Source organism: Diabrotica virgifera, chromosome 4 (genome assembly GCF_917563875.1).
Source record: "Diabrotica virgifera virgifera chromosome 4, PGI_DIABVI_V3a".
NCBI classification, from domain to species: Eukaryota; Metazoa; Arthropoda; class Insecta; order Coleoptera; family Chrysomelidae; genus Diabrotica; species Diabrotica virgifera.
In genome coordinates, this window is record NC_065446.1 from 253,276,755 (window position 1) to 253,290,602 (window position 13,848).

Consider the following 13,848-nt stretch of genomic DNA (forward strand, 5'->3'; position numbering starts at 1 on the left):
TCGTGCAGAAAAGTTCGTAGGCTAACATAGAAAGAAATGTTTTCTTGATAAAATTTGATTTTATTATTCAATATATTGTTCTGAAGCTATTTTCTTGTGGCATTTTTACAATTTTAACTATTTAGAATGGGAAATAAGCCACAATATTATTAAAAAATGATTTTTATTAACGTTTCGACGCCCAAATCGGGTGCCGTTGTCAAAATACAAAATACTATTAATATAAACAAAAATGTTGTTGCTTAGTAAAAAAATTCTTCTAATAATTTATTTAATTTGACTCATTTATATCGGCAATTCAGATACATATGATACATTTTAAAGTAGAAGACTTTAAAATGATATTGCCAATATTTATGAGTTGCGTTCCTGGGACGACTTTACTGAAAGATAGTTCATTCGATTACATGAAATCAACCCCAACTCAAGAATATCCGTCACAAAAAATCATAGCATGTGATCTGTCTTTAAAAAGACAACCACATGCAACGGTGACATTAAAATTCTCGCGTTAGAGATCTCATAGTAAATCACGAGGGAAAACCAGGAAAAACCTCGTGATACTATCCCGACATCGTAAGTATTTGGTCTTACATTTAATTTACTCTCAAAATTAATACCAAATTCTGACTTTACTATAATTTTGTTTAAATTATAAATAATATCAATAATACATGGGTATATAAGTAATACTAAAATATAAAATATGTACTAACTCGACTATTGACTTACTAATTGTGGTATTTTCTTTCTATTGACTTCCTCTTTCAGTATGGGTATCCACATCCTACTGCATTCCACCGAGGAATTTGCGACACAATTGGTTTCGTTTAGCATAATTAGAGCCGCTTCTTTGATTTTTCTCTTTTTACTGTCTGTTTCTTTCAGGACTATACTTGAATCTCTCCACTGAACTCTATGTTCATTATCCCATGCGTGTTGACATATTTGAGATCTATCAAATTCTCTATTTTTAATATAAGATTGATGTTCACTTATTCTAACGTTTAATGGTCTTGATGTTTCACCTATATAAAACTGTTCGCATTCACAAGGTATTTTATAAATACAATTCTTTGTCCTTTCTTGTTCATTGTTAGGTTTAGTTTTAGATAGAATAGATCTCAATGTGTTGGTTGTTTTGAATGTTGTTGAAATGTTGAATTTATTTCCTATTGTTTTAAGTTTCTCGGATAGTCCTTTTATGTATGGTATTGATATTTTCCTCGTATTATTTCTTGTGAATGTTGTAGGATCCCGTTCTATGTTGTTCTGTTCCATTCGATCCAATCTTGACAATTCCTTATTTATAAACGATAAAGGATAATCATTTTTTAATAAAACAGATGTTAAGAATTGTTTTTCTTCTAAAAAGGAATTTTCGTTAGAACAAGTAATTTTGGCTCTATCATATAAGGATTTTATGATTCCCTTTTTAACGTTGATGTTGTGATTTGATTTGTAATTGAGATATCTGTTGGTATGTGTTGGTTTTCTATACACTTGAGTCTCATATCCAGTATCCTTCTTTAAGACTAAAACATCGAGGAAAGGCAGGGTGTTATTATATTCCTTTTCCATTGTAAATTTTATTGTCTCTTCTTGATCGTTTATAATATTCAGGAATGTATCCAACAATTCTGATCTATGAGGCCATATGGAAAAGGAATATAATAACACCCTGCCTTTCCTCGATGTTTTAGTCTTAAAGAAGGATACTGGATATGAGACTCAAGTGTATAGAAAACCAACACATACCAACAGATATCTCAATTACAAATCAAATCACAACATCAACGTTAAAAAGGGAATCATAAAATCCTTATATGATAGAGCCAAAATTACTTGTTCTAACGAAAATTCCTTTTTAGAAGAAAAACAATTCTTAACATCTGTTTTATTAAAAAATGATTATCCTTTATCGTTTATAAATAAGGAATTGTCAAGATTGGATCGAATGGAACAGAACAACATAGAACGGGATCCTACAACATTCACAAGAAATAATACGAGGAAAATATCAATACCATACATAAAAGGACTATCCGAGAAACTTAAAACAATAGGAAATAAATTCAACATTTCAACAACATTCAAAACAACCAACACATTGAGATCTATTCTATCTAAAACTAAACCTAACAATGAACAAGAAAGGACAAAGAATTGTATTTATAAAATACCTTGTGAATGCGAACAGTTTTATATAGGTGAAACATCAAGACCATTAAACGTTAGAATAAGTGAACATCAATCTTATATTAAAAATAGAGAATTTGATAGATCTCAAATATGTCAACACGCATGGGATAATGAACATAGAGTTCAGTGGAGAGATTCAAGTATAGTCCTGAAAGAAACAGACAGTAAAAAGAGAAAAATCAAAGAAGCGGCTCTAATTATGCTAAACGAAACCAATTGTGTCGCAAATTCCTCGGTGGAATGCAGTAGGATGTGGATACCCATACTGAAAGAGGAAGTCAATAGAAAGAAAATACCACAATTAGTAAGTCAATAGTCGAGTTAGTACATATTTTATATTTTAGTATTACTTATATACCCATGTATTATTGATATTATTTATAATTTAAACAAAATTATAGTAAAGTCAGAATTTGGTATTAATTTTGAGAGTAAATTAAATGTAAGACCAAATACTTACGATGTCGGGATAGTATCACGAGGTTTTTCCTGGTTTTCCCTCGTGATTTACTATGAGATCTCTAACGCGAGAATTTTAATGACACCGTTGCATGTGGTTGTCTTTTTAAAGACAGATCACATGCTATGATTTTTTGTGACGGATATTCTTGAGTTGGGGTTGATTTCATGTAATCGAATGAACAATTGGCAATATCATTTTAAAGTCTTCTACTTTAAAATGTATCATATGTATCTGAATTGCCGATATAAATGAGTCAAATTAAATAAATTATTAGAAGAATTTTTTTACTAAGCAACAACATTTTTGTTTATATTAATAGTATTTTGTATTTTGACAACGGCACCCGATTTGGGCGTCGAAACGTTAATAAAAATCATTTTTTAATAATATTGTGGCTTATTTCCCATTCTAAATAGTTAAAATTATTCAATATAGTTACCCTCGACGGCGATACAACGATTGTAGCGGTCATACAATTTTTCAATACCATTTTTATAATACAATTGGTCTTTAGCCTCAAAATAAGCCTCAGTTTCGGCGATTACCTCTTAATTGGTACTAAATTTCTTTCCAACCAGCTTCTCTTGAGGTTAGCGAACAGGTGGTAGTCGCTGGGAGCCATATCTGTCGAAAACGGTGGCTGCGGAAGCAACTTGAAGCCCAATTCATGAAATTTTGCCATCGTTTTCATTGATGTGTGACACGGTGCGTTGTCATAATGAAATAGCACTTTCTTCTTCTACAAATGGGGGCCTGGTTTTCACGATTTCGTCCTTCAAACGCTCCAATAACGCAATTTAATGGTCGCTGTTAATGGTTTTTCCCTTTTCAAGTCGATGAATTTTATACCATACGCATCCCAAAATACTGATGCCATAACCTTGCCAGCCGACAGTTGCGTCTTTCCACGCTTTGGAGTCGGTTCATCACATACAGACCACTCGGCAGACTGTCGATTGGAGTCTGGTGTGAAATGATGGAGCCATGTTTCATCCATTGTCATATATCGATGCAAAAATTCGGTTTTATTACAATTGAAGAGCTTCAAATGCTTCTCAGAATCATCAATTCGTTGTTATTTTTGATCGATTGTGAGCTCTCGCGGTACCCACTTTGCACAGAGCTTTTGCATATAAACCAGGGCGCATCTGTAAAAATATTGGTACATTTGGACGTTGAGAGGTGACTCAAATTTTTTTGCAGAAATTGCTTGAAAATAACTCAAATAATAATATTTGAGTTATCCTCCCTCTCAAAAAGGTCCGGAACATTGTTTAAATAATCAAAATGTCAAAAAATGAAGGAAAAATTCGATTTTTTCTTCGTTTTTTGATTATAACTTTAAAAGTATTCATTTTCGAGAAAAATTGTATTAACATAAAAGTTGCGTAATTAAATTTGCTACAATATAGAATTAGTTAAATATTTAAAAAATAGTCGCCCTTGTTGCAAAATAGCAATAATTGCGAAAAAAACCATACAAAAACAAGTATTTGCATTTTACGTTTTTCAACCAATTATGCTTCACTTAGGACCTTCATATTTCACCCAGAAAAACTTTATGATACAGTAAAACAATACTGTAAATTTCATTAAGATCGGTTCAATAGATTTTGCAAAATAAATTTTGCAATCCAGCTTTCGCAAAAAGAATTCATTTTTTCAAAATATTACAGGACTGAAACTAAAGCAGATAGCGAGTTGAATTTTTTCTTGCATATAGAAGTGTACTGTACCTTTCATTTGCAGTTTGCAAAATTAAGATCCATTAACTACGACGGAGTCAGGAATTTTTTTAAATAAACATTAATTATTGGTGCTGCGCGCAGAACAGCTGATAGTTTGCTCTGATTGGGCATTCCAATGACCTTTGATAATGATTGGTACATTTAATTTTTATTACATTTCGATATAAATAAATAAATTTGTTTATTGCAAAATAAAAACACATACTATATCCTTTGAAATATCACTTTTTTAGCAAAAACTTTCTTTGTTCATATATTTTAACTTAGAGAATAAAAGTTTATTATTTTTAAACATATGCAATTGTTTAAACAATATTTCACAAACAATAATAAAATTAGTTTGATTTTTGTGGAATTAAAATATTAAAATACAACAAAATATAGAGTAAGAAAATAATATATTAGATAAAGATTGGAAGAAATTTTGGTGGAAATCAACTTGTGTGATTCGAACACCGCTGTCCTGCGCGTAGCACCAATAATTAATGTTTATTTAAAAAAATTCCGGACGCCGTGATAGTTAATCGATTTTAATTTTGCAAATTGAAAATAAAAGGTACAGTACACTTCTATACGCAAAAAAAATGTCAACTTTTTATCTGCTTTATTTTCAGTCCTGTAACATTTTGAAAAAATGAGTTTTTTTTGCGAAAGCTGGATTGCAAAATTTATTTTGCAAAATATATTGAACCGATCTTAATGAATTTTACAGTAAGTATTGTTTTACTGTATCATAAAGTTTTTCTGGGTGAAATATGAAGGTCCTAAGTGGAGCATAATGGTTGAAAAACGTAAAATGCAAATACTTGTTTTTGTATCGTTTTTTTCGCAATTATTGCTATTTTGCAACAAGGTGACTATTTTTTAATATTTTATATTTTATAATCAAAAAACGAAGAAAAAAATCGAATTTTTTCTTCATTTTTTGACATTTTGATTATTTAAACAATGTTCCGGACCTTTTTGAGAGGGAGGATAACTCAAATATTATTATTTGAGTTATTTTCAAGCAATTTCTGCAAAAAAATTTGAGTCACCTCTCAACGTCCATCTCAAAACAGATGGGCCCTGGACTAATAACTAAATTAACTAAAAGGGAAGTTCCCTAGGTTGGCTGTATACCATATAGTTAAAAAACTCTAACAAGAAGTAAAACCACTTCTATGTAAATTGGTATATTTATTTAAACTTAATAATAATAATAATAATGACTTTATTGTTTTTTTCAAAAAAAAATACAAACTAGACAAACAGTAAACAAACTTAAAAAATCCCAATGGATTGAATAAAATATGTCCAATTCAGAACGTTTTCAGACCTATCGGTCCATCATCAGTGAATGTGCATACTTGCTAAATAGCCCCAGTACCAAACAATGGTTGAATTTAAAATTCAATTTACATTATTTAAAAATAATATTAAACAGGCTAAACGCCGATGTTAAAGGATATCGCCTATGGCAACATGGTGAAACCCTACCAAAACCTCAATCAACCATATTCCAATCAACCAATAATAACTAAATATTCATGCACAATATATCCAACACGTTTCCTTTGATAACTTTAGAGTCTCAGCTATCTCGAACAACTTTACTTTACGGTCATCCAAAATTATTTTGTGAACTTTTTTGATGTTTTTTTCCGGTTACAGCCTCTTTAGAGCGTCCACTGCGTGCATCGTCATCGGTGCTCATTTCGCCTCGCTTAAACTTAACAAACCATTATAGACCGATCAAATAAAATTACAATACATGTAAAACAAAATGTAATTCCGTACAGGTTGGAATAAATTTTTTATTAAAGTTTAGGTCCAAACAAAAGATATTTTCAAAAAAGTATATTTGCACAAAATTTACTTTTTTAACTGCTGCGATAATTCGTGTTTTTATTAAGGATTTTGCACTTTTTTTCTGCAAAGATAAAGAAACAGTCTTTTATATCAGACTTACTAAATTAAATTTGACCCTTAATTTATTTAAATAATTGTAAATCAAAATTGAAAAACAAATTTCCAAAAAATATTATTTGCAATATAAATAAGCACTATCAAATACTTTTTTTTCAGAAAAAGTTGCGCTGTGATATCACTCTAAATTGACAAAAAAAAAGGTTGATAAAAATTAAGTAGTTTTTCAATCGCAAAAACGCGGTTGTTGCCGATAGAGTATACAAGTTTTTAAGGTTTCATTTGTTTTGGTTTTATGTATATTTTCGATAAATGTATTGATAAATCAAAATTTCAATTAAACACCCCTCCAATATGGCGTTTGAAAATTGGTGTAATTTGTTTAAAACTTATTTTTGTAATAACATCGCCGGGATTAAAAATTTTGAAATTATTTTTTGTTATTCGTATTTTTGGTAATTTTTGACATTTTCTCAAAAGAATAAAAATTTTCTAGGAGCATTTTTGGCCGAGATAGCTTTTCCCAGTTTAAAAATTCATAATTTGTTTATTGACATTTAAAAGTACGTGAGTACATCTGTTAACCTTAATACTTAACAATGTCATTTTTACACATAATATAAATTGTAGAATATTTATTTTTAAAAATGATGATATTCGTTGCACCTTAAATGAAAACTTTTTGTCTGAAAATTGGCGGAGGAGTAGTTTCCGATATCTCCGCTAATAATGGGCCAATTTCAATGTTTTCTTTTAATTTGGGGTAGTATATAAAAATAATAACATCTGCATGACCCTTTTTGCATTAAATAATCATTAACTAGTTATAAACAATTTTTTTTCAATAATTTTTTTTTCTCTAGTATTGTGATAAATAAAATTTGGCACCAAAAATAATCACAAAAGAGTATGAAACAAATTTTTATTTTAAAAATTTACCAAAATAGTAAAATTTTGTTAAAGAATCATAAAAACTTTTTTCTTTGCACAAATCATTGGCAAAATCTCGCAAAAATAATGTGAATACAAAATATAATATATTATATAAAAAAATGGAGGACAGCCTCTATATAAATAAATGTATATAAGTAAATATAAATTAACAAATATATACACAATTTTTAGTGTATTACATGTTAAAAAGATTATAAAATTAAATGTCAAATACATACATATTTTAATATTGTACAAAGAAAAAAGTCTTTAACAAATTTTTAATGCTATTTCAGTATTATTATTTTTATAAAAATCTTTTGTGTCAATTTTTATTTATAACATCTAGAGAAAAAAATTTGAAAAAAAAATGTTTATAACAAATTGACGAATATTTATTGTTAACAATGTCATTTTTTATAAGCTACCATAAACTAAAAAAAACATTGAAATTGGTCCATTATTAACGAAGATATTGCAAAGTACTACTGCACCACTCTTCATGCAAAACGTTTTCAGTTACGTTTTCAGGTCGCTACGAAAATCATTCTTTTTTAAAGTACATATTCTAAAATTTTAACTCTATGTATAAATGACATTGTTAAGTAGTAGGGTTGATAGATGTACTCACAAACTTAAAAATATTAATATTGATAAATGAACAAATTATGAATTTTTAAACTTGGAAAAGCTATCTCGGCAAAAAATGGATCTAGAATTTTTTTTTGTTTTGTAAGTGTGTCAAAAACTACCAAGAACACGAATATCGAAAAATAATTTCAAAATTTTTAATCCCGGTGATGTTATTAAAAAAAGAAGTTTTAAACAAATTACACCAATTTTCAAACGCCATTTTGAAGAGGTTAAAGACTTTAAACAGGCAAACCCATAGGAATCTAAATCCCTTGAGAAAGGCACTTTGCCGAAACAGCTGTAGTCACTTAGTTGTAATAAATTTTGTGGAAGTATAGAAAACAAACGTTTTCAGTGTTTTATTGTTAGCAGTAGGTATGTTGATGTTTCAATATATCTAACAACCGCTTGTGATAAATTTGGTGATAGCATTATGTAATGTATTTTTATCATCACATTTATCAAAATCAGCTCTTAGATGCCTGTATCAAAGAGTGTCTTAGAAAAATCGTTACTTTCCTGATCTAATAATCACATCTAAGATATAGAAATTACTAAATCGTTAAAAAATATTGTAGAGCCCACAGTCGAACAAGATCCTTGCAACCCCAGTCCCTGTGGACCGAATGCTGAATGCAATAACGGTATTTGTAGTTGTATAGTCGATTACCAAGGAGACCCTTACAGAGGATGTAGACCTGAATGTATACTAAACACAGATTGTCCCAGGAATAAAGCTTGCATACGACAAAAGTGTAAGGACCCATGTCCTGGTACGTGTGGACAAAATGCTGAATGTTCCATTTTCAACCATATTCCAGTATGTTCTTGTATTCCTGGATATACAGGAAATGCTTTTGTATTATGTAATCGAGTAATAGAAGGTAAATTGTTCAAACTGTGTTAGAGATAAGTGCTAACTTGGTTGCATTTTAGTCCGACCTATCACCAACCCATGCCAACCTTCACCATGTGGTCCAAATAGCGAATGCAGAGAAATCAATCAACAAGCAGTGTGTTCTTGTATAATTGGGTACAAAGGATCTCCTCCCACTTGCCGACCAGAATGTATATCTAGTCCAGAATGTCCACTCAACGAAGCTTGTGTTAATCAGAAGTGCATTGATCCATGTCCTGGTACTTGTGGTTTGAACGCGAAATGTCAAACTGTCAATCATAATCCTATTTGTAGTTGCCCTCCTCGACATACCGGTGATCCGTTTACAAGATGTCTCCTCTTTGGTAAGAAATCGTACTAATACTTGTAGTCCAGTGTACCACGGTAAAAATATGGTATAACCACCGATTTTCATCAAGACCCATCGATTTTGATGAAATTTTGGAATAAATGGAGTTTTTTCGAAAAATCGATACTTTTAGACATATTCGCGATTGAAAATTTTGGTTGTTCGTATATTTTCAATCGATTTTTCACAAATAACTCAAAACCTTTACATTTTATTTAAAGGATTACTTTCTATATTTAAAAAAAATCGATTTTTGTGTTTTTACGTAAAAACATTTCTTATTATCATATTATACTGTACTAAAATTTTATTAAGAATTTCGAAATATAAACGAAGTTATAGCTTTATTTATAGTGGTGCTTACCTGAGCTAAAACTCGTTTATATACCACAACGCGCGCGACGCATGACCTGTGTAGCTACAACTTGGCAGTTGAGGAGTTCTAAAACTTACAAAGCGTTCACGTGTTTTATATTATGGAAATTTATCAAAAATTATTGTTTTGAAAATTGAAAAAAATGCCTGGATCTGATAGTCGTTTAAAAAGTAATCAAAATAAGAAGATGGATCGAAAACCATAATTATTTAAAAGACAATTTAAAGGTAATCAGTTGACTGCAGCAATAAATTCTGAATTACTCAGTTCCTCGGAAAAAAATTAAAATCTAGTGATACATTGCATGCACCTTATGAGAATAAAAATTGGCGAAATAGCAATGAGTTAGTCGGAAAATATCAAAAAAGCTCGTATTGCTCATACCAATAGAAGGAGCTGCGAAGCATCAAAAGACTGTAAAATTATAAAAATACTGTCTGTGCATTAACAGCTTTTATTGGACATTGAGGGTACCCAATATGCACCAGAAATCCCTAGTTAGAGTAAAAAATAAACATAACCATTTTATTCGATAAAATTGCAGCTAGAATACTTTAAACATATTTTCTCGCAATCGCATTTTTAAAAATTGGGAGACGTTTTCTCAAAATCCACTAAACTAATCTCAGTAAAATAAAAAATTTTTGCTACTTTATAAATACGACTCCTAAAAATATACACCTCTAAATAGTTAAAAAAAAAACACACACCTTTTTAAAGCAGTGGTAAATTCGCCCTTAAAACAGGCGTTTTTTTCAATTTTTTTTAAATCACGCGTATAAAGACCATAAAAATGTATAAAAAATTACTTTTATCTACTCTATGTCATATTATGTATAAATTTTTGAGTTTGTGAAAACTGTCATTATAGATAGCAGTGCGTGAAGTAACAATGTATTTTAAATGGGATTTACTTTTTCGCACTGTTCTTTGGCACACTTTCATATAATCAAATATCCATAACTTCATAAATATGAGCAATAAATTACAACAAAAGTTTTGACAGTTTTGTGGTTTGAAAGAAGTTAGAATTTTTAAATGTCAAAGTTCTAAAAATTGTAAAATAGAAATGAATTTCAGTGACGAAGAGTTACAGTTTTTTTATGTGTTTATCCTAGATAAAATATTGTATGAAACTGTGCGTGAAGTACTTTTTGCGAACTTACGCGATATATAGCACTCGCTCCGCTGTCGCTCGTGCTCTAAACATCGCGTGCGTTCGTAAAAAGCATACTTCACGAACTGTTTCATAAATAACTATTTAAAGGTGTATTTATTAGTTTTAAGTCTCATGATTTCGATCCTGTTAAAATTTAAAAAAATATATATTTCAGGATGGCAGCAAAGTGTCTCCCAAATTATTAAAATGCATATTTTGGAAGACGCCCTCTGCAGTGATGAACAACAGCTAAAAGTACCAAAAAATACTTTTTTGTATACCTTGAATACCTCTTAATACAGTTAAAAAATATATAATATAATATTTTTTCTTATCCAAAAATATTTAGAAATTGGCTTTTTTTTCAATTCACAAAGTGAAAGTCCCTTAAAGGTTATATAGAGGTTAATTCCAAAATGTCATCCAAACCGATACGTCTTGAGGGAATCCGAAGTTAAAAACCTTGGTACACTGCACTATTGTTAGGATTAATGTTATATACTTGCAATTTTAGTTGTAGAGCCTGTCGAAGTTCCGACCAATCCTTGCCAACCATCTCCGTGTGGCCTTAATGCTGAATGTAGAGAAATTAACGGTTCCCCATCGTGTTCCTGCTTGCCGGAATATCTTGGGGTACCTCCAAACTGTAGACCGGAATGTACCAGTAACATGGAATGCGCCAGCAACCTAGCATGTATAAACAGGAAATGTGTTAATCCTTGCTCCGGAATGTGTGGACAGAATGCAGAGTGCCGTGTTGTCAGCCATACGCCAATATGTGTTTGTGCTCAAGGCTTTACTGGAGACGCCTTTATATCTTGTCACATAGTTCAAGTAGAAACCCCAATAGAAAATATTTCACCATGTACACCGGGACCTTGTGGATCAAACGCGATATGCACAGCACGGAATACAGTAGGTTCTTGTACATGTATGGATCAATACATAGGAAACGCTTATGAAGGCTGCAGGCCGGAATGTTCCTTGAACACGGATTGTCCACCAAATAAAGCATGTGTCAGGAATAAGTGTGTGGACCCTTGTCCGGGAACCTGTGGACAAAATGCAAACTGCCAAGTGCTGCAACATTTGCCGTCTTGTACTTGCGTACCTGGATACCAAGGAGATCCATATAATTTCTGCAGTATACAGCCTGTAGAAAGTAAGTGTTGAATTTAAAAGAAACCCCCCATTAAGATAGACAAAATGCCCTCACTCCCAGAATTCTTTTTTTTTTCATTTTTTACGTTATATATGATTGATAAATAAAACAGAGCAATTTCAGCCCGCCAACCCCTCCCCTTATCCCAAAATCGTCATTGTTTTGTTTTGATTGTTTTCATTAGGTTGCAATTAATTTAAAAAGTTCAACAAAATCACACGCATAGTTCAAGATTTTACAAAACTAGTCTAATTTTTATAAACCTGTAGGCTGAGTGTGTATAACCTAAAAATTATTTTCTTTTCGAAAAAGCATATATTTTTTGTAGACAGTGTTTAATTTTTTATATTCCAAAAATAATATAGTTTTCACTGTATCAAATCCTAAATTCTCAACCTCAATATTTAAAATTATTCTTTAATCCGTTTTTTTGTAACAATTCCTCCTCCTGACACCCACTTCGTTAAGAAATACAGACAATATTAGACACTGCAAAACGAAAATTCTACCTCTTGACGATTGATCCCCAAAGGCAACAGACATGCGAATAATTCTCTCTGCTGCCTCGTGTCGAAGTAAACACAAGCGGCTTTCTCTGCTTTCCTCTCTTGATGGCAACAATAATCTCCCATAATAAACAAATTTTATATCATACAACATAGGACGTAAAAAAATGAAAAAAAAATTGAATCCTGACAGTGGGAATCCTGGGCACTTTGCCTATCTTAACGGGGGGTTCTCTTTATTTTCTGTTTGGCCGTTTTTTGTTTTGACATGAAGAGAAAGATTAACGGTGTAAACTTTTTTAGTTCCTAAACCACAAAACCCATGCCAACCATCACCATGTGGCCCCAATAGTCAATGTCGTGAAGTAAATGGACAATCGGTATGCTCTTGCTTGCCCAACTATATTGGAACACCTCCAGGATGTAGACCCGAATGTACCATAAGCTCTGAATGTCCACAAGATAAAGCTTGTATAAATCAGAAGTGTGGTGATCCATGTCCTGGCTCTTGTGGCCTAAATACAAAGTGTCAAGTTATCAATCACAGTCCTATCTGTACTTGCATCCAAGGATACAGTGGGGATCCATTTGCTAGATGCCTACCAATACCAAGTAAATATCCACCTATTGACATATTCAATTGCCTTTGGCCTTTTATTTTAAGTGAATCTTACTCAAACTCTATTTCAGCTCCTCCTATAAACGTCCCACTAGATCCAGTACGCGACCCATGCGTTCCAACGCCTTGTGGATCAAACTCAATATGTAGAAATTTGGGTAATATGCCATCTTGCTCTTGTATAGCGGGATATATGGGAAGTCCACCAAATTGTAGACCTGAATGTTCCAATAACTTCGAATGTGCTAGCAACTTAGCCTGTATCAGAGAAAAATGTGTTGACCCATGTCCAGGATCCTGTGGAGCTTTGGCTCAATGCTCCGTTATAAATCACACTCCTACATGTTCTTGTCCTGATGGATATACTGGAGATCCGTTCACGTATTGTCAACTAAAACCACCTACAGGTATATCATATAGTATTATATAATATAAAGACTGAGCCAAAAGTCTGGAAACGTCTAAATATCTATTAAATGGATAGTCCAAATTATACAAAAACAGAGATACACCTAGTTTACAATATGTCGATTTGAAATTCGATGTTTGTAAGTTGCCGAATTTACCATTTTTCTGATATCATTATTAGTCACTTCGGTTTTTTAAATACAACACCCTGTATGTTGTCTTCTTCTTTACATGCCATCTCCGCGATGGAGGTTGGGCAATCATCATGGCTATTCTGATCTTAGCTCCTACTGCTTTGAATAGCTCGATTGATGTGCATCCGTACCATTCCCTCAAGTTACGCAACCATTAAATTCTTCTCCTTCCTTGCCCTGGATATTCCCTTGTATAATTAATTTAAGTATGTTGTATGTTGTAATCTCTCATTACGCATAACATGCCCCAGGTATTGCAGCTTTCGTGTCTTGATGGCTTCCAATATTTC

General features: G+C 31.7%; 1 protein-coding gene across 30 annotated transcripts in view; it reads left to right on the forward strand.

The window, feature by feature from the left end:
* LOC114327495 (uncharacterized) overlaps window positions 1–13,848 on the forward strand; it is a 677,364-nt gene that overhangs the window by 584,576 nt on the left and 78,940 nt on the right. For 29 of the 30 annotated variants that reach the window (XM_050648891.1, XM_050648865.1, XM_050648867.1 and 26 more), the window contains 5 exons: window positions 8,466–8,771; window positions 8,824–9,129; window positions 11,184–11,831; window positions 12,641–12,949; window positions 13,028–13,363. The exons of the other annotated variant lie outside the window; for it this stretch is intronic. In XM_050648891.1, coding sequence (XP_050504848.1) covers window positions 8,466–8,771; window positions 8,824–9,129; window positions 11,184–11,831; window positions 12,641–12,949; window positions 13,028–13,363 — 1,905 coding nt within the window. The remainder of the gene's footprint in view (window positions 1–8,465; window positions 8,772–8,823; window positions 9,130–11,183; window positions 11,832–12,640; window positions 12,950–13,027; window positions 13,364–13,848) is intronic. 30 annotated transcript variants of the gene reach the window in all.